General features: G+C 43.8%; 1 protein-coding gene across 3 annotated transcripts in view; it reads left to right on the top strand.

Annotated features, from left to right (window-relative positions):
• SEMA4F (ssemaphorin 4F) overlaps positions 1-20423 on the top strand; it is a 28286-nt gene extending 7863 nt beyond the window's left edge. For 2 of the 3 annotated variants that reach the window (XM_003908853.4, XM_021925003.2), the window contains 10 exons: positions 606-699; positions 11125-11244; positions 11345-11496; positions 12151-12329; positions 12541-12688; positions 12815-13037; positions 13175-13284; positions 13399-13559; positions 16915-16973; positions 17238-20423. In XM_003908853.4, the coding sequence (XP_003908902.3) occupies positions 606-699; positions 11125-11244; positions 11345-11496; positions 12151-12329; positions 12541-12688; positions 12815-13037; positions 13175-13284; positions 13399-13559; positions 16915-16973; positions 17238-17848 (1857 nt within the window). In that variant the 3' untranslated portion in view covers positions 17849-20423. The remainder of the gene's footprint in view (positions 1-605; positions 700-11124; positions 11245-11344; positions 11497-12150; positions 12330-12540; positions 12689-12814; positions 13038-13174; positions 13285-13398; positions 13560-16914; positions 16974-17237) is intronic. The other variant, XM_021925004.2, reaches the window with a different exon arrangement.
• Positions 20424-21020: the final 597 nt, after the last annotated feature.

Below are 21020 nucleotides of genomic sequence, written 5' to 3' on the forward strand. Positions count from 1 at the left end.
GACCTGAGCTTCAGGTCATTCTTTACCAACTTTGCAGGTTCCCCCATCCTCTGCCCTTGGTCGTATGATGCAGCTCTTTCATCCTTGGGGTGGGGAATAGGAGGAGAATGGCCCTTGTCTCTCTAGGCCTCTGTGTTTCAGATAGTCCTTTATCGGCCTGTACTTTTCTTTGTCCTTCCTAAGGTTTCCAGTCCTCAGGAGGCCTGCTTTCTTCCTGATCCTTTTTGTCATGTAGCATATTCTCCAACCAGTTACAAACCCTACAGTTCAGCAGTGTTTCAGAGGAAAGACCTACCTTCAGCCTCTTAGGTGCTTCTTGGGCTGTCCTAGGAATTTCTTCATCAGGGCATGTGGGTGTTGGCTACTGGGGGAATTGAGGGAAGAGGAATAAACTGATGAACAAAGGATAGCAGATATGAGAAATGCAGGAGTAGATGGGGGCATCAGGAATAGCTGACTGGATATATGGGGATGGTAGTTGGGGGTGGGGAGTGGAAGGGGAGAGGAATGGGAATTGACCTTTTCCTTCATCTGACCATCTTTGTAATTCTCACCATGAACCTGCCCTGTGACCCCTAAACCAATTGCCCCCTTCTGGTCTATAGGACGTGTCCAGTTTCCAGCAGGTTGAAAGACTTGAGAGTGGCCGGGGGAAATGTCCTTTTGAGCCAGCTCAGCGGTCAGCAGCTGTAATGGCTGGTGAGTGGGGAGAGACAAGAACCTGTAACTTCTTGCTCTAATTGCCTCCTTCCCCACCCCTGCTGTTAGAATTTCTGTGTTCTTTCTTACCTTGGAATGTCTATTATTCCCATGTCTCTTTTTAGCCTTTCCTGTTCTTCCCTGAGTGCCTGTGTGACCACCTGCTTTTCCCCACCTAGTATGATATCCCCAGGATTCTCTCTGCAGAATGTGTCCTCTGCACCTCTAGTGTAATGTTTCCTCTCTTAACCTTATTTTCTTTTCTTATAGTGTTTTTTTCCCTGTTAATAAGTGGAATATACTACAATGCATATTGTAATAAATTTGGAAAAAGTATAAAGAAGAACATGAAAAAAACTTTTAGAACAGCACTGTCCAAAAGAAGTTTATGTAACGATGGAAATGTTCTAGATCTGCACTGTCCAATACAGTAGCCACTAGCTATTGTGGCTATAGAGCCCTTGAAATGTGACTAGTGTGACTGAAGGAAGGAATTTTAAATTGTACTTAATTTTATGTAAATAGCCCTATGTGTCTAGTGGTACCATATTAGTGCAATTCTAAAATATCTCTATTTAGAAAATTATTGCTAATATTTTAGGATATATCCTGTATTAGTTCATTTGTGTTGCTATAAAGAAATATCTGAGACCAGGTAATTTATAAAGAAAAAAGTTTATTTGGCTTATGGTTCTGGATGCTGGACATGAAGCATAGTGCTAGTATCTGCCTCTGGCAAGGGCCTTAAGAAGCATACAATCATGGCAGAGGGTGAAGGGGAGCCGTGTGTCACATAGTGAGAGAGGGGGCAAGAGAGAGAGGGAGGAGGTGCTTTTTTAAACAGCCAGATCTTTTGTGAACTCAGAGTGAGAACTCACTCATTACTGCTAGGACAGCACCAAGCCATTCATGAAACATCTGCTTGCATGACCCAGACACCTCACACAAGGTCCACCTCCAACACTGGAGGTCACATGTCAACATGAGTTTTGGAGGAGACAAAACATCCAAACCATATCATATCCTAGATAGATATTAATGTGTGAGCACACCCATGTACATTCATGCACATACATTTGCTGGCCGGTCTTTTGTTGCTCAGGGGAGTCAGTAATGACTATTAAATAAATTCCTGCTAGTACTTTTTTTGAACAAGCTGTCTATGATTGCTCAAGTGTGAAATGGGTCTATCACAAACCTAAACCTCTTCTGGAGAATGACTAATTTGTTAGCAGCCACACAGCAAATTGTTTTTGTGCCACATAGCCTAAATTTTAGATCAGACCACCCAACATACACCCTCCAAATTCAGCGAAAAGCCATTTTCTTGTGATGGTGTAAAACAAGCAGGTTAATAGAAATTTTATGAGCATGTACATATTATAAAACTTTTAAATGTCATGCTACATGGATGTAATTTTGAATTCTTCATGTAACTTTATATCATAGGCATTTCTATGTAATTTAAAAATTCGTTATAAAGATAATGTTTAATGACATGTTACTCATTCTGCTAACATACCACGAATTAAACAATTCCATATTATTTATATAAATTTAATTAGTTCAGAGATTTTGCTGTTACCTATATTGCTATAATGAACATCTTTGTGCATACATTTTTGCTCTCATTTTAGGTTGGTCTCTTAAGATTCCTAGAAATGGATTACTGTTTCAAAGGGTGTGAACACTTAATGGCTCATTATCTGTTGCTAATTGAGTTTCTAGAAAGAGTATACCAATTTACACCCTAAATCAGTAGTGAATGAGAGCAGCCTTTTTTTTTCACATACATTTCACCAGAATGTATTGTTCTCATTTTAAAAAATCTTTGCTATTTTGAGACTAAAAATGGCACCTTGTTTTTATTTGTATTTCTTTGAATATTAGTGAAGTTGAACATTTTTCATGTTTTAGTACTTATTTTTATTTATTCTTTGGTAAATCCTCTGCTCATGTTCTTGGACCAGTTAAGAGGTAGGATATTAGCTTTTTAATTACATATCTTTTCCTTTGTGATTGTATATAATTTTTAAGCTCAATCCTTCACTTAAAGAGCAGATAACATTTTTTCTTAAAATTTTTTTTCCAAACATGTAACTCTTTGATCTATTAATATTTGGAGTTATTTTGATGAATCGCATGAGAGGGGGATCTAAATTAATTTTTCCCAGCTAGCTAATCAGTTGACTCAGCATCATTCATTATACTGTTTTTTTCTTTCCTTGGTTTTTTTTTGCCAACTGTATCATAAAATTAATTTTTGCCTATATTTTTGGGAAATATTTTATATAAAACAAAAATTGGGACACAAGATCTAATGATGAAAATTTTTTCCTATGCATGACTTTATTTTTTAGGGAAAGTCTTAAAAGCTATACAAATTACATCAGTCTTTAGTCTTATAGTTAATGACTTACCTTTTTCTGAAAAATAAAAGTTTTTGAAAATGAGCATAAAGTATATGTTGACTAAATACAATATTTTGAGTTGTCATGATTATCATTATCTACTGTTGAAATTGATGAAACCTTCCTTATACTCATACATGTTGGAATAAAACAGTTTAGTTGATAGTTTATTTTTATAGGTTTTTTTAATCAACATCTTTGGCAAAACTCTGAGTCATTAAGAAAGGTTTCTGTAAAAGTAGAAAGATTTATACGATCTGAAGAGAAACGCGTGAACCCGGGAGGCGGAGCTTGCAGTGAGCTGAGATCCGGCCACTGCACTCCAGCCTGGGCGACAGAGCGAGACTCCGTCTCAAAAAAAAAAAAAAAAAGAAAGGTTTCTGAGTTTTCATGGTTGTGATGTCTCTTGAGTCTATAAAATTGTTTATCAACAAAATGACTTACTTGCAACAATCTAAGATAATCGTTTATCATACTTTTGTTTGAAGCAGTAATTTTTTTTTTTTTTTTTTTGAGATGGAGTCTCGCTCTGTCGCCCAGGCTGGAGTGCAGAGCGACATCTTGGCTCACTGCAGCCTCCGTCTCCCAGGTTCAAGTGATTGTCCTGCCTCAGCCTCCTGAGTAGCTGAGATTACAGGCCCCCACCACCATGCCCAGCTAAGTTTTGTATTTTTAGTAGAGATGGGGTTTCACCGTGTTGGTCAGGCTGGTCTCAAACTCCCGACCTCGTGATCCGCCCGCCTTGGCCTCCTAAAGTGCTGGGATTACAGGTGAGAGCCACCACACCTGGCCTCAAGCAGTAATCTTTAAGCATGTGCAGCCCTCTGTGAGTAATTTCTCTTTATTCAGTCAGCAAGTGAATTCGTATTAGAATGTGGTTTAAGAATATAAATTTCCAGTTTTAGTATATATGCTGCTGAAGCGAGCATAAGAATACAAATTTCATAAAGAAGATCATTGTGAGACAAAGTGGGAGGAACATTTTCAAAAAGGTTTTAAGTCTTTTTTTTTTTTTTAAATAAAATTCAATGTTGCCTTTCAGTTGATGATTGATGGAGGTGATCAGAACTCACTTCCTAATGGCTTCAGTTAATGTGGAAACTCTGTCTCTAGCTGTCTCAGACCCAAATCATAGTCAATACTAATATTATACATTTTCATCTGCAGTTATTACTTTACAGGGTTACAATTTAAAAGTTTTTCCTGGTCTGACATAAGGGCTAGCGTCTACTTGGGGCTTTCTAGAATGATTCATTATGCCTTACTTTGCCTCTGTTTTGAAAATAGCAGTATAGAAATAGTGGTAACATTATATAAGAATTAGAACCAAAATTCCCAATTAGGTTCTAAAAAAATGTCCTTAAAGATAATAGCAGTATTTTGAAATGAAAAGAGCTTTTAATAATGAAAATATGATTAGAATATAATAGGAGTATTTACTTAAACCTATAAAAATTACACTGTGCATTGTAGAAAATTGAGAAAATGTAGAAATATATAAAGAAGAAAGTAAAAATGTTATTTGTAATTCTATCATTACCAAGTAACCACTATTATTATTTTGGAGTATTTTGAGTGTTTTCTTCTACTGTGTCTATGTGTCTGCGTATTTATTATAACTTGGAATTATGTATATTTCATTTACTATTGTATACTGAGCATTTTCTCATCACAGAAATTGTTTCTTCAAAACATGATTTTTAGCAATTGCATCCAATTACATAAATTGTACTGCATACGTAGATGGATGTAGCATGATTTAATTATTTCTATGTAATTATACATTCAAATTTTAAAATTATTGTTTTTATAAATAATGCTGTAGCAGGAATCCTGTTACATAATTCTTTGCATTAATCTACTTAATTGCATATGAGTCAATCCAAAAAGTGGAATTGCTACGTGTAAAAGTCTAAATATTTTGATGGTGCCTGATGGATTTGGACAAATTAATTGCTCTCCAGTTAGTCCTACCAGCAGTGGCTAAAGGGCCTGTCCCATTGCACTCTTGCCAGTCCCAAGTAATATGTACAAACAAACAGTGACCTCCTACAAAGTCCGGTATGATATTTACATATTTTGATTGGCATTTCTGTTAGTGAGGTTGAACAATTTTTCATGTGTTTATTGGTACTTCTGTTTCTTTTGGGAAAGCCTCAGAAATCTTATTTTCAAATATGAAGTTTATCTGTACTGTACTTAGATACAATTAAGAAAATGATCTCCTTGTCTTTATTTGCGCTGTTCTAATTTGGAAAAATATGAATATTTTGACATTCACATTAGCATAAGAACATCGGTGATTCCTTCTCAGTCTTCTTGATAGGGCTTTCGTCTTCTGCTCATTCTTAAATGTTGGAGTTCCTTGGGCTTCTACCTAAGAGCCTCTTCTCTTCTTACTCTATGTAGTTGTGATCTCAGTGAGCCCCATGGCTTCTGTTTCCGTTACATTCTGTTGGCTCCCAAATCTACATCTGCCTCCTGGACATTACCTGGAGGTACAGACCACACGTCCTACTGCCTTCCAGACATCTTCAGTTGGATGTCCCACAGGAATCTCAAAATCATCATGCCCCAAAGTGAGTTCATTGTCTTTACTCACCTCCCCCAGACCTGCTTCTCCATCAGTCTTCCCTCCTCCGAGTGTATAGTGCCATACTCACTCAGGTACCCAAGCTAGGGACAACAGTCAGTCGTCTTTGGGCCTCCCATCACATCCTATAATGGATAGGGTTTCTATCAAGAAGAGCAGAAGACTTTGCTCTTTCTCTTTGGGAACCCATCCTGTGTTTTTATCATATGGTTTTGGTGTCATTGCATCTTGTGATGAATGCATCTGCCAAGGAGCTCTGCAAATGTTCCAGATGCACTGCATGCTGCCAGCATTTTGAGGCCAAGTCTACCTCTTAAATCTCCGAGACTAGCATTCACACATGAAAACAAGACAGTTACAGAAATCCTACATGCCCGACAGAGGGAAATGTACAGTCAACACTGCATCTCCGATCATCTAATTATGCCCAATAATAGGCTTAAAAGAAATTTTTTTAAAGTATCCAGCTGGCTCAATCCTTAAATAAGGAAAAGACTTTTTGAGTAGGAGCTGTCTATCTGAAAAATGTCTGACCATGAGAAGAAAAGGGAGTGGAAGAAGAAAGGAGGCCAGGGCATGTAAAAAATCCGTGTTTTTTTTGTTTTTTTTTTTTTAAAACAGCGTCTTGCTCTCTCACCCAGGCTGGAGTACAGTGGTGTGATCTTGGCTCACTGCGACCTCTGCCTCCTGGGTTCAAGTGATTCTTCTGTCTCAGCCTCCCGAGTTGCTGGGATTACAGGCACGCGCTGCCACGCCCAGCTAATTTTTTGTATTTTTAGCAGAGACAGGGTTTTGCCATGTTGGTCAGGCTGGTCTCTAACCCCTGACCTCAGGTTATCAAACCACCTCGGCCTCCCAAAGTGCTGGGATTACAGGCATAAGCCACCGCGCCCGGCCAAAAAAAAAAAAAAAAAAAAAAATCAAAATCAGCTTTTTAAAACTAATGTACAAGGCTAGATGTGGTAGCTCACACTTGTAATCCCAGCAATTTGGGAGGCCAAGGTGGGAAGATTGCTTTAGCCCAGGAGTTCAAGACCAGCTGGGGCAACATACTGAGACCCTGTCTTTAAAAATTAAATTTAATTTAATTGATTTAAAATTAATTTAAAATTAAATTTAATTTTTAAAGACAGGGTCTTTAAAGGCCCTGTCTTTAAAAAAGACTGTCTTTAAAAAAAAATTAGCCAGGCATAGTGACACATGCCTGTGGTCCCAACTACTTGGGAGGCTGAGGTGGGAGAATTGCTTGAGCCCAGGAGGTTGAGGCTGATCACGCCACTTCACTCCAGCCTGGATGACAGAGTGAGACCCTGTCTTAAAAACAAAAAGTAGGCTGGGCATGGTGGCTCACACCTGTAATTGCAGTACTTTGGGAGGCCGAGGTGGGCAGATCACGAGGTCAGAAGTTCGAGACCAACCTGGTCTACACAGTGAAACCCTGTCTGTAATAAAAATACAAAAATTAGCTGGGCATGGTGGCGGGTGCCTGTAATCCCAGCTACTTGGGATGCTGAGACAGGAGAATCGCTTGAACCTGGGAGGCGGAGGTTGCAGTGAGCGAGATAGCGCCACTGCACTCCAGCCTGAGCAATGGAGCTAGACTCCGTCTCAAACAACAACAACAACATCAAACCAAAAAGTAACAAACACACTAATGAACTGATAATTCCTATTGTAAATCTCCTTTAAAAGGAAGCATTTTGATGCCAGAATGGAAATTTTAAACCCCCAGGCTGTAGAGAAATATTCACTGCCATGACACATGTTTATAGGCTTTCCATCTGGCAAGATGGGATCTATTTTCACACACAATTATGATTTTTCTTTGAGTGTGTTTCTTCGTCTTTTGTGGCTTTCAATGTCTTTTTTTTTTTCTTTTTGTATTTTCAAAATGAAAATATCTTAGTTTTTTTGCACTATAAAAGTAAAAGATGCTAACTACAAAAAACAAGGATTATTCAATGAATAATCTTTCCCAGGCTTGCAGTCATATATACATATTTAAAAAAAAATAAAAATAGGGTTGAATTATTCCTGGTGATGTTTTCTAACCTGCTTGTTGAGCAAACTCATCACTGTGGGAATTACTCGCTTTTGCACATCATCTTTCGCCAATGGCAGATGTGGCCTTGATCCATTCAGCAATAATTTGCAAAGCAGTTGTATGGTCAGTGTTATTATATAAACAATGTATCACAATCACAATATTTGGAATTGAGAGTGTCTTGAAGAGTCCAGGGCATGTGGTGATCTTGTGGACTCCTATGCTCAATATTGTAATGGTTGCTATTCTTTCTGCTGTGTAGGGGTGTGTGTGTGTGTGTCTGTCTGTAAGATGTGCTGCAAGCCCCCTGGTACTCTTAGGGCACCTGGAGCCCTGCTACTTCCTCCCAAAGTGTCTGATCCCTCCTGCTGATCCTTGGCTGTTCCACTCTGAGTGACTGCGCACTTCTCAGCATTTCTGGGCTCCAGTGTTGCTGATTCCCCCATTGGTCACTTAGGAAGTTTTGTGACCTCCATCTACTGCTGAATCTTTGCATGGTTATCTGTGGTCCTTTACTGTTTCCAGAATATTTATGATTGTTTTTCTCCAACCCTACATACCAAGTCATGATCCCAGCATCTGCTTTACCACATCTCCTATTCTTAGGGTATCCATGACAAGGCTTCTACCAGGGTTTTGATTTTAGAGCATTTAATGTGTCATGCTCTTAGGGAACATTTTCAAACTCTGGCCTCTGTGTCAACTTTTTCCCCCTTGGAAGTACAGAGGGTTGGCTCATTTGCTGTTCCATTTTCTGCCAGGACCTTTGACCAATACTTGGTTTTTCTTTCCTGAAATTTTCTAGAAGGGAATGGATTATCTTTGTATAGCTTCCCCCTCTTCTGGTGGCAGATTGAGCATATGGCCTTTTGAAGTTTCAGAAGGAGCTAACATGAATGAATGTCAACCATGTGCCAGGCCTTAGCTAGGGCTCTTTATCTTATTTAACCCTTAGCGCTATTCTGAGTGGAAGATGGCATTATCTCTGTTCTGCATTTGAGGAACCTGAGGCTTCGAAAGTTGCTTTGCCCAAGATCATAGTACCACTAAGTAGTCAGGGTTCAAACCCAAGTCTTCCTGGCTCCCAAACACTTGGATTCTTTTTAAAATTGCAAATAATGGAATAGTCTCACTTCCCCACCCCAAAAGAAGGCTTTCAACCCTGCAGTGCTGCCCTTGTAGGGCTCTGGCCCTCTTGTTCTCTACGTAGAGTGTTTCTTCAGTGCTGGTTACCTTTCTGGTGCCCGAGACATGCTGCTTCTCTGGAGCATCTGTGACCCCAGGATGATCATGCTTCCCTCCAAGTGGCCCCCCACTCTCTACTGCTTCCCCCAGTGTGCATGAGCCCTGTGGTTCTGGCTGAGCTTTCATGCACCCACTTCCAGCACATTGGCCTGTCTTGCTTCTCTAGCCTCTCTGACTTGATCTTCTCAGTTGCCTTTGGTAGCTCTCCCCTTAAATGGGAGTGTTCCCCAGGGCTCTCTTCTGGCTTTAACTTTTTCCCTGGCTATGACTTTCATGTCATGACTTAAGCATGAAGTGTGATGACTCCCAAGTTGCTGTCTCTGGCCCTGTTGCCCAGGCCCTTCCCTTAATTGCTTTCCAGGATCTCTGACCAATATCCTGAAGGCACTTCAGCCTTAGGATGTGCAACGAGTGGACTCATTTCCTCTCCAGCTGCGTCTTTTATGGGCCTTGTTCTATCATTTGCTATCTTGGTTAATAATGTCACCACCAACTATCATCAGTCTTATAAGCTAGAAACCTTGAGAAACATTGGTTTACTCCATTCTGTCTCATCTCATATTCAGTTGATCAATTTCAAATCCTGTTAATGGATTCTACCTCAGAAATACCTTCCAAATCCAGTCCCTTTATTTCCTCTGCCTCTGCCTTACTTTGGGCCTTTCACTCTTGCCTGGACTGTATGAATAGCCTTTTAAGTAGCATTATCTTTTTTAAAAACAAAACTGTTTATATCACTTTCCTCCTAAAAAAGTCTCTGCAGTTTTATGCTTACCTGCAGGGTAAAGTGCTTATCTGCTGGCATGGCAGAGCAGACTAACCACAGAGTGCCCATCCCCACACCTCCAGCTTCCTCTCTGCTCACTGGCCCTGCCCAGCAGCCCCTCTGCCCCCACCTGGCTGAGCATGGCTCCCCTCTTCACTGCTTGCTTGTCTTCCTCCCTGAAGTCCTCCTTCCATCTGGCAAATTTCTTATTCCCATACCCAGCTCACATGTTGCCTCTGAGATGCTGTTCCCTCAGGTAGATATAGCTGGGTGCCCCATATGTGTTAGTCTGTGCCTCCCGGAATCTGATTACACACTTGTCTTCCTGACTCACGTGGGGGTTCTTGGGGCCAGGGATTTACTTAGCACCCGGCACAGTTCCTTGTACGTAGTAGCTGGTGAAGGCATACCACCTTGTTTTCTCCAGAGTGCCTCTGATACTCAGCACACCCCCAGGGTGTTCATGACTTGGTACTACTCTCTGATTCATTTTCCTCCTACTCGTGTCAGACCCATTGGTGGTGGTACTCAGAGTGGCTACAGTTCTCTCCCATTCAGCCCACAGAGCTGAACCCCCCTTCCTTCCCAGAGTGTCTGTGATTTGTCTCTTACTCAATCCCCACTATCCCTGGAGCAAGCACCTTTGCCCCTCCACTATACTAGGAGGGAGGACCTGATTCCTTGTTGCCTCTCCTGGCTGCCTGTGAAATCTCCACTCATCTCCTAGGCCAGTATCTCTCAAAGTGAGGTCCTGAATTACCTGCATCCGATTACTCTGATTGCTTCTTCGAAATGCAGGTTCTTGAGCCAACCCCAGCTCTACTGAATGAGAATTGCTGGCCCAGGTATCTGCATTTAAATCACTTCCCCAAGTGAGTCTAGTATTCTCTAAAATTGTGACTTGTTCTAAAGCAGTGTATGCCCACTAATGTTCAGAAAGAACATTCATTCCCTGAGACATTTACCAGAGTGGGACAACTTAAATAAGATGGGGACCTGTTACAAAGCAGATGCCCCTTTTGGAGAGTCACAGTACAGTCAGCACATTACAGGGTTACTGAAACAGCAACAAAAAAGCCCCAGAGAAACAAGCTTGATTTTTATGAGGGACGCCTTTATTCTCATACACATGGACATTTCCACACAGTATTTTCTTAATGCTGGTTTCCCTGACTGCCCTGGAGGAGTTTATGTCTAGATTTCCTTAATTGCGATAATGCCTTTGATGTGCTCAGCAGTGTCTGGCACTCATGGGTGCTTAGTCCCTGAGAGTCGCTGCCCTGCTTTATGCCCTACTCTGCCTGTGACCTCTGTTGCTTCCCTCAGTGGGTCACTGATATCCCATCTCCTCCCTGTCGCCCTGCAGGGGGGGTCCTCTATGCTGCCACTGTGAAAAACTACCTGGGGACGGAGCCGATTATCACCCGAGCAGTGGGTCGTGCCGAGGACTGGATTCGGACAGACACCTTACCGTCCTGGCTGAATGGTGGGGAGAGGGAGAGGGGTCCTCTGGGGGAACTGATGGGGTGGAGTCTGGGAAGTCCCAGGTTGTGACCGTGAGGATCTGAGGCCACTGGTATTCCCAGCCCCAGCCTTTGTCGCAGCCGTGGCCTTGAGCCCAGCCGAATGGGGGGATGAAGATGGAGACGACGAAATCTACTTCTTCTTTACGGAGACTTCCCGAGCATTTGACTCATACGAGCGCATTAAAGTCCCACGGGTGGCCCGTGTGTGTGCGGTGAGACCCCATCCCAGCTGTCTGTCTGTCGTCTCCTGCTCTGTCTGTACCCCTGTCTTATCTTTTCCTCTTTGGGTCTCTGTCTTTAAATCTCTCCCGTGTCTCCTATTTTCTCTGCCTTGACTTCTCTTCTGGGAGCTTGAGGAATGTGAGAGAGAGGCTTTGGCCTCTTTGACACCCACAATTACCCTTGTGACACACTGTCTACAGGAGGTGGACTAGTGTAGAGGGTAAAGGGAGGAACTGGACCAGGGTTCAAGTCCCTGCTCCACCCACCACTTAACTGCCTTTGCAACTCTGTCCAGGTTCTTTAGTGTCTTTGAAACTTGTCTATAAAAAGAGGATAATAATGATGCCTGTCTGTGAGGGCTGTTTGCGTATTAAATGAGGTAACTTACGTAAAACACATAATGTAGTACTTTGTAAGTGCACAGTTAACTTAGTCACTGTCATTGTTATTGTGACCCCTTCACCCCCGTATCTCATTATCCCTGCAGCTACTCTGTGTGGCTCCCTGTCCTTGCATTTGTATGCATCTGTCTCCCCATCTGTCTATGTCTGCCCTGAAGTCAGAAGGAAACTTAAATTGGTCTCCATGCTCCTTGCCCAATGATGGTCATCTAAAGAGAATCTCCCATGTGTTCGTCACCGCAGGGGGACCTTGGGGGCCGGAAGACTCTCCAGCAGAGATGGACGACGTTTTTGAAAGCTGACCTGCTCTGTCCAGGGCCTGAGCATGGCCGGGCCTCCAGTGTCCTGCAGGATGTTGCTGTGCTTCGACCTGAGCTTGGGGCAGGGACTCCCATCTTTTATGGCATCTTTTCTTCCCAGTGGTGAGGGGTCTTGGTGTGGAGGAGAGTTACAGGGTGGGAGATAAGTGGGGATGGCACAATGTCAGTGTTGTCTCTTCCAGAGGGGGCAGGCTGTCCCGCCTTTGGCTGCATGGCTCGCTGTGTGTTTCTCGGGGGTCATCTCATTTGACAAGGGATGAGTTGCTGTCCCCTAGACCCCTCCAGATATCCAGCTCCAACCTGTGAATTCCAGGGAGGGGGCTGCCATTTCTGCTGTCTGTGCCTTCCAACCACAAGACATTCGGACAGTGCTGAACGGTCCCTTCAGAGAACTAAAGCATGACTGCAACAGAGGACTTCCTGTCATGGACAATGATGTGCCCCAGCCAAGACCTGGAGAGGTGAGGGGGCAGATCTTCATTCTAGGCCTGAAGTAGAGAGCTGCTATTAAGGCAAGAGCCCCACCAAGCATCACTGGCATGTCCTGTTCCTGGGAAACTTTGTCACCACCCCTGTATTTCCTCTAGTGCATCACCAACAACATGAAGCTCCGGCACTTTGGCTCATCTCTCTCCCTGCCTGACCGTGTACTCACCTTCATCCGGGACCACCCACTCATGGACAGGCCAGTGTTTCCAGCTGATGGCCACCCCCTGCTGGTCACTACAGATACAGCCTATCTCAGAGTCGTGGCCCACAGGGTGACCAGCCTCTCAGGGAAAGAGTATGATGTGCTCTACCTGGGGACAGGTATATTTAGTGGTCAAGCAGGTTGCCTACCTAGTGCATACACATTCTCGTCACAGAGAGAGTACTGTAATACATATGTCTGAGTCCCAGGCACGGGGCAATTATGTCATTATTATTGTTCCTTTCCTGTCCCCTAGAAGATGGACACCTCCATCGAGCAGTGCGGATCGGAGCTCAGCTCAGCGTTCTTGAAGATCTGGCCTTATTCCCAGAGCCACAGCCAGTTGAGAACATGAAATTGTACCACGTGAGTTGTAGATTTTGGAGAATCTATTGGGGAGACATCTGAGTCCAGAGCCAGTTTGTGACCCTGAGGTCTGGGAGATCCAGTGTATTCCCCTTCCCCGCTCCCTTTTTGTAGAGCTGGCTCCTGGTTGGCTCCCGTACTGAGGTGACACAAGTGAATACAACCAACTGTGGCCGTCTCCAGAGCTGCTCAGAATGCATCCTGTCCCAGGACCCAGTCTGTGCCTGGAGCTTCCGGCTGGATGAGTGTGTGGCCCACGCTGGGCAGCACCGAGGGTGAGTGTAGCTGCCTGGATTTCTTGCTTACTGTGCCAGGGCTCTGTCCCATCCATATGTCTATGTTTCTCATCTGTTAATGCTGCCCTGCCAGAGGCTGTTTTCTTTTTCTGTCTGTTAGTGTCTACATCACTCATGTGTCCTTCTGTCAGTCCATACTAACTCATCTGTTTGTCCATCTAGTGCCACCTCATCAATGTCCTTGCCTCTTGCCTCTCTGCTGGACCTGCCTTGACCTGACAGTGTGCTATCTCTAGTGGACGCTTCTTAGTTTTCATCTTACAAGAGCTCTTGGAAGTGTTTTCACAGTTGTCCACTCCCTCTTTCCTTGAAATACTTTACTCTTGGTCTCTATGACTCTGCATTCTTTGGTCTCCTTCACTTTCCCATCCAACTACTGAATGTTGATATTCCTCAGGGTTCAGTCCTGCACCCATTCTCTTTACACTTTCATGCTATCTCTAGGCAGTTTTATTCTCATTACTTTCAATACCATCTGACTGCTAATGACAACCACAAATATATCTAGTTGAACTGTGGAACTCCCCATCCAACTGTCTACTTGATATTCCCTTTGGATGCTTCATAAGCAACTCAAATTTAGCAAATCAAAGTGTGCGGTATTGTTTCCTCTTTCTCTCACATGCTCCTCCTCTGGTTTTCCTCATTCCAGTAAAGGGACCTCCATGCATCCAGTTGCTGAAGCCAGAAATTGCCCACATTGTATTATGATTTGTACTGATTCTAGCCCCTAAACATCCTTAGTCCACCCTCTTCTCTCCACCTCTACTGCTACCACTCTAGTCCAAGCCATCATCGCTTCTTAACTGGACTACTCTAATAATCTAATTGGTCTTCTTTTGACCATTTTGGGCTGCTACCATCCATTTTCCATTTAGCAGCTTAAAAGCATATGTCACATTGAAGCAAATCCCTGACATCATATCATATTCATCTTAAATATTTCAATATGTATCTCTACTAGATAAGGACTTTTTTTTTTTTTTTTTTTTTTTTTTAAGACGGAGTCTCACTCTGTCGCCCAGGCTGGAGTGCAGTGACGCCATCTTGGCTCACCACAACCTCCGCCTCCCTTATTCAAGCGATTCTCCTGCTTCAGCCTCCCGAATAGCTGGGATTACAGGTGCCCACCACCACACCCAGCTAATTTTTGTATTTTCAGTAGAGATGAGGTTTCACTATGTTGGCCAGCCTGGTCTGGAACTCCTGACCTCAAGCAATCCACTCGCCTTGGCCTCCCAAAGTCCTGGGATTACAGGCGTGAGCCACTCCTCCTAGCCCAGGACTCTTAAAAACATCTTATTGTGGGAAAGTTCAATCGTAGCCAAAAGTAGAGAGAATTGTGTAATGAATTTCCATGCATCCATCCCTCAGCTTCAACAACCATCAGCTTCTGGTCAGTCTTGTCTCTTCAGTACGTTTACTCATTCCCAACTATTTTGAAGCAAATCCTGAACATCATTTCACTTCATCCATAAATCTTTCTGTCTGTATCTCTAACATACAAGGGTTTAAAAAAAAAAAAAAACCGTATTACCATTATCATACCAAAAACTTACTTTCTTAATGTCATCAAATATCCAGTCAATGTTCTGATTTCTTCAATTGTATATATTTAAGAAATAGTTTATGTCAGTATCCAAATAATGCTTATTAATTGTAATTGGTTGATATGTTTCTTAAGTGTCTTTTAATCATTGAGATCTTCCAGTGAAGTATTTTTAATTACTTGATTTGGAAGTGTTTTTGCAAACTGACCTTGAGATTTCCTATTTTGAAGTCCAGTTAATTTATAGCATATTTGTATACTACAGAACCTCAAGTATATACAGAACCCCAGAATATTACAGAACCCCATGGCTACACATTCTTTAGAGGTAAAAGTACTTGTCTTTTGGAATAAAACAGATTAATTCACACATGTCAAAACAGAGTGAAATGTTTAAAATGATAGCTGATCTGTAGGGCTAGATATGAAAGAAAAAACTGACATATAATTAGAATAGTCATAACATTTAATTTTGTTTTTCTGATATTTGTCTTTAATTATAAGTGTAAAATCTTATGCCATCTATTGATCAGATTCTTGACTTTTTGCCAGTTGGGGATATAAAGTAATTCTTGGATGACAGGCTTGGCCAGCTTTGCCTTTTTGGTTAAGAACTTTAACCTGGTCTTTTAGTTTTCTGGGGGAGAATTTTTAAACATCTAAGACAAAAGCAAGGGCTTTATTCTGTCCTTTATTGTTTTAATTTCCATTAAAATAAGCATTCACTGGTCTTAGATATCCTCTATACTTGAGCTTCAAGGATTCCCTTAAGGTATACGTGAGTAGGGGGAGGGGGGAGAGTGTGGGGTGTGTGTTTATGCCAGTGTTCTGGGTTGTTCTTGTGTACATTTCCCATACCTCAGTTCATCCAAGGGAGAAGAACATAGACTGAGAAGTTCCCGTGGCAGCAGCTGTACATGTGGTCTTCCTGTGTTCCTCACTCTCAGCTAGACTAATCAACCTTGGTTTTACCCAAGAAACTTCCATCTATTCATACCAGTCTTGGAGCTCATTTCAGGGACCTCAATTCATATTGAAGGAGTTCCTACTCAGATGAGTCTGTGTTTGATTGAGGCTTTGTGTGTTCAGACCTTTTACCTGGCCTTCACTGACAACCCTAGTAGGGGTCTCATTGACTTCCCGGCCTCTGGGAGTGGTGCCAGAGAGTTCAGCAGTGAGCAGTCCATCTTGCTGTCCTCCATCAGATATAGTCCACCCAAATCCTGGAAGTACCAGGACTGTGCTATTTGAAACAGATCTATTCAAATAACACATAGGCCAGTATATATCAACCACTATTGAAGAGTTCCTTTGTAGAGACAAGCAGCTTTTAGGAAACAAAAAATCACCTCACTGACCCTAAAGGAATTTTGATTAGCTTCTGCAGAAAAGGAATTTGCTCTTTGTCTTAAATAAGAGAAAAAAAATCCCTATAGTTTTTATCCTTTTTTTTTCCCTAGAGAAATCTTGTGGTTGTGGAGAACCAGGTTCATTTCTTAGAAGATTCTGTTTCTTTTAAAGCACCCCCACTAAACATCTTTCCAACAGACCTAGTGCAAATTTAGCTATCCATGGTCTGCTAGAAAGATGCATGCATGAAATGTCATGAGTAATATTAAGAGGTGTTGGGGAAAAATTTGGTGATGAGGAGAAACTTGACTGATAATTTCAGGAGTGATTTCTGGGATGATGGGAGATGTATTGAATGAGGGAGTCTTCAGTAATACTGAGGAGGATTGAAGGGAATGTTGACACTGGATTTACCAAGCATTCTCTTCTTTATAGGTTGGTCCAAGACATAGAGTCAGCAGATGTCTCCTCTTTGTGTCCCAAAGAGCCTGGAGGTCTGTGTGGTCTGTATGGCTTAGGGAAATGTGGGTGGAGTGGATGGAAAGGGGCTAGAGAGTTGTTCATTTTGGAACCATTCTAAACCTTGGATCTTGGAGGATGTGGCAGCCAGGTACCTTGGGCCTTAGCCTCTTTGGAAATCCCCTTTTTAGTTTAGTCTCCATAGCCCCTTCTCATGATTGACATCACCCCACACTTTTCTTCATCACACCTCCAGCCTTTAGCCTTACCTCCTTTTGTGCCTTTGCTGTCTCTCGCAGAACGTCCAGTAGTGTTTGAAGTTCCCGTGGCTACAGCTGCGCATGTGGTCTTGCCGTGTTCTCCAAGCTCAGCATGGGCATCCTGTGTGTGGCACCAGCCAAGTGGAGTGACTGTACTCACCCCCCGGCGGGATGGACTGGAGGTGGTGGTGACCCCAGGGGCCATGGGCGCTTATGCCTGTGAATGTCAGGAGGGTGGGGCAGCCCGTGTGGTAGCAGCTTACAGCTTGGTGTGGGGCAGCCAGCGAGATGCCCCGAGCCGGGCCCACACAGTGGGGGCGGGACTGGCTGGCTTCTTCCTGGGGGTTCTCGCAGCATCCCTAACTCTCCTTCTGATTGGTCGGCGTCAGCAGCGACGGCGACAGAGGGAACTTCTGGCTAGAGATAAGGTGGGCTTGGACCTGGGGGCTCCACCTTCTGGGACCACAAGCTACAGCCAAGACCCTCCCTCCCCCTCTCCTGAAGATGAGCGGTTGCCCCTGGCCCTGGCCAAGAGGGGCAGTGGCTTTGGTGGATTCTCTCCACCCTTCCTGCTTGATCCTTGCCCAAGCCCAGCCCACATTCGGCTAACTGGGGCTCCTCTAGCCACATGTGATGAAACATCCATCTAGAGCTGGGCAAATGACCACTAGTGTATAAGTGATCACTGGAACGGAGGGACCACTGAGATGCTGGGGTCACTAGGCCTGGAAGACCATCCCAGCCTCTGAGTTCTCTTTGAGTATGAGTGATTACTTGGACTTTAGTGTCTGTTCTCTCTGAGTCTGGATGGACTTGGGGCCAGACCTTTGCCTGATTCCCAATTGCCATGAAAGATCAGAACTGCTTTCTGCAGCAGTCAGGGCTTCTGCCCAACATCTGAACCCCTGTGACCCTTCATCCCTGGCCCCCTATCTTGGGCCCATTAGTTTTGGGGATGGGGCACAAGGCATAGCTATGACTTTGCTTTCTGGTTGGAGCCTGACCAGAAAGAAGAGCCCTGGAGGTGGTTGGAGGGGAATGTGCACTGAGTCCTTGGGGTGGTTCTGCTTATTCTTCAAGTTTATCTGAATTTCTGTGGGGAGTGCATGATCCCCATGTTGTGACATGGAGTCTCTGCCCTGAGATCTTCCCCATCTCAGTTTTCCTTCCATGAATGAGTGTGTGTAAATACATGGTGTTCATAGGAGACCTGGCCACATGTGCATGAATGACTGGGCTGATGCTTAGGAATATTTATGAGGGATGGGGAGGGAGAAGATTGGAATAGGAATATTACCTGCAGAACTTTAGACCCTGTAGCCATAGAGGGAATGGCTTTCCTTTCTAAAAGGAACTGAAACACTGCCCCTCTCCCCATTGCCCCACAACCTTACTCTAAATTTGAGTAGAGAAAAGCTCGTAAAGTGACTTTCCGGCTGGGAAGGGCAGCAGTACACATGACTCCATCTTTTTCTTTGTTTTTGCCCTTTGGCTGCCACCACTGCCATGTCACAGCTGCTTTCTCTGGCTAGAGTGTAGGCTGTACCCCATTTCCTTGGCTCCCATTGAAAATGAACAGCATTCTGATGATTAGGGAACAACAGAAGGGGAACAGTCATAGGATATACAAGCAGTATAAAGATAGGTTCACAATCAGTGACTACTCAGGGTGACACCCTTGCCCTAAAGCAAGAGTCCCCCCTACCTGGGGTCCATGGACTCCCTGAAATTGTATGCAAAATATTGTTTGTACATGTGTGTCTGTATGTCTCTGTGGGGGAGGTTTTATGGCTTTTGTCAGATTTTCAAGGCCTTAACAAAGTTAAAGGACCGCTGCCCTGAGGTCACTGCACTGAGACCAAGCTAGGATGGCATCACTCTGTGGCAGCTCTGCCTGGCCTTGCCCTGCCTGGAACAGGGTGATTGCTGGAATGGAGTTACCACTGAGATGCCAGAGGTTCCTGGGTCTGGAAGACTTGTTGCCTTTCAGCTGTCTTTGAGTCTGACTGACTGTGGCCAGTCCCTGAACTGGTAGCTGCTGGAGGCCTTCTTGTTTCTCCAGTCCCTGGAAGCTGAGCTCTGTGTGTATTTGATGACATTGTCAACTCTCACCAAACTTCAAGACCTCTTCCTGCTTGACCACTCGCACATGCTCTAGGCTTCTCCTGCTCAGTACTGGTCTTGGCCTGTGAATGTGCCTCATTCATCCCTGGTGCTTGAGCCCCTCAAGCTCCAGTCAATGATCCAGTCCTGCCCCTTTGAAGTTTTCTCCTCTGCTTTCCTTGGCAGCAGCCTGCGAACTACTCAAAAGAGTCCCCTTGGGTTTGGAATGATCAGTGGCTTTGCCACTAATAAATGTGTGATCTTCGGCAAGTAACCTAACCTAGGGACATTAGTTTACTCATTTGTGAAGTGGGGATAACAAAAACCTACCTCAGGGTTGCTACAAGGATTACATGAGAAAATATGTCAACAATAAAGACCTGTCTGTACCAATATATGTTGTTATTGCAGAAATGGGCTTATTCATAATCATGTAGCTTAACTATATGATAACCATGACACACGCAATCACATTAAGCCTCACTCAGTAAACGGACAGTCATTACTTCACAGATGTCCTGTTCTGGGTCACCTCTGGACAGCTCATAGCTGCTGGTTTCTAGGTTTTGGGAGGCAGATCTATGATTTTTATAATCCTCAGCTCTGTCTGACCTTAGTGGCCTGAGATCCCTTTGTATAGAATGGAGGAAGGCTGTGTGTTCTTTGGTTTACCCTCAGCCTGTCTTTCAACCCCACTCACTTGAGGTTATGGCCTAGTTCCTCTTTAGGGGAGGAACGAAGGTGGGGAGATGTCAAAGGGGACTGGGCTTCCTGTGGGGAGTGGGAGGGAAGAGTTTTTCAAGGAGGAGAGAGACCAGGGCTCTTATACTCTGAGCCACTATCTCCCTGCCCTAATCACCTAGGGCCAGGCACCAGACAACTAGGGATTGGCCTCTTTACTCCAAAGCCTGCTGAAATTACTCAAACTAGCCAATCCTAAGTCTGCCTACCCTGCCTCACTCATTCCTTACAATGGAAACTACAATAAGCGCTCTTGCCCATGATTCCCTGCTCCCTCTGCATCCTGACTGACCCTGGTGCTTCTCCATGTGGTCCCTGCATAGTGTGCTTTGCCTCCTGTTTCTAGGGACCTGTGAGTATAAACTTCCTCGATGATAGTCATTTCTGTGTCTGTGTGTCTTATTATACCTTATTAAAGCAAACCTGGGTACATTTTTAAAACAGCAGAGATTCTCTGAAGATTAATGATTGAGAAGGCTGATTGGACCTGTCTAATCAGGGAGGCTGAGGCCTCAGGCCTTCCTTAGGCACGTTGCATATCTGTTAAGTAAGGGCCACTAATCCCCTCACATGGGTTCATCTAAACTCTCTGCCAGCCCAAAACACGAGGACTTGCCACCCATCCTTAGCACTCTCAAGACACACATTTGTTTGATACGTAAGCTCCAATTCCTTCCTCCATAAGAAGTGAGAAGGCAGAAGTGGCCTTCCCCGAGGTGAGGACGGGGATGGGTGTTTTTTCTTTGAGTGATGTAGACCTATGCCCTGCTTCCATGCCACTTCCTCAGATGTGACAGACCTCTGCTGGGATGGAATATGTGTTTGCTGGAGACAGCTGTGACATAGAGGATTGTGAGAAAGGGTCCCCATGCTTGGTGTGGAAGGAGGGAGCTGCTCACCCTCTGTATGGGCTTGGATGAGGAGCTTCTCAGCAACAGTCATAAAAACTAGAGGATCTTCCGCCCTTTGCTGGGAGCC

Source organism: Papio anubis, chromosome 14 (assembly GCF_008728515.1).
Source record: "Papio anubis isolate 15944 chromosome 14, Panubis1.0, whole genome shotgun sequence".
NCBI classification, from domain to species: Eukaryota; Metazoa; Chordata; class Mammalia; order Primates; family Cercopithecidae; genus Papio; species Papio anubis.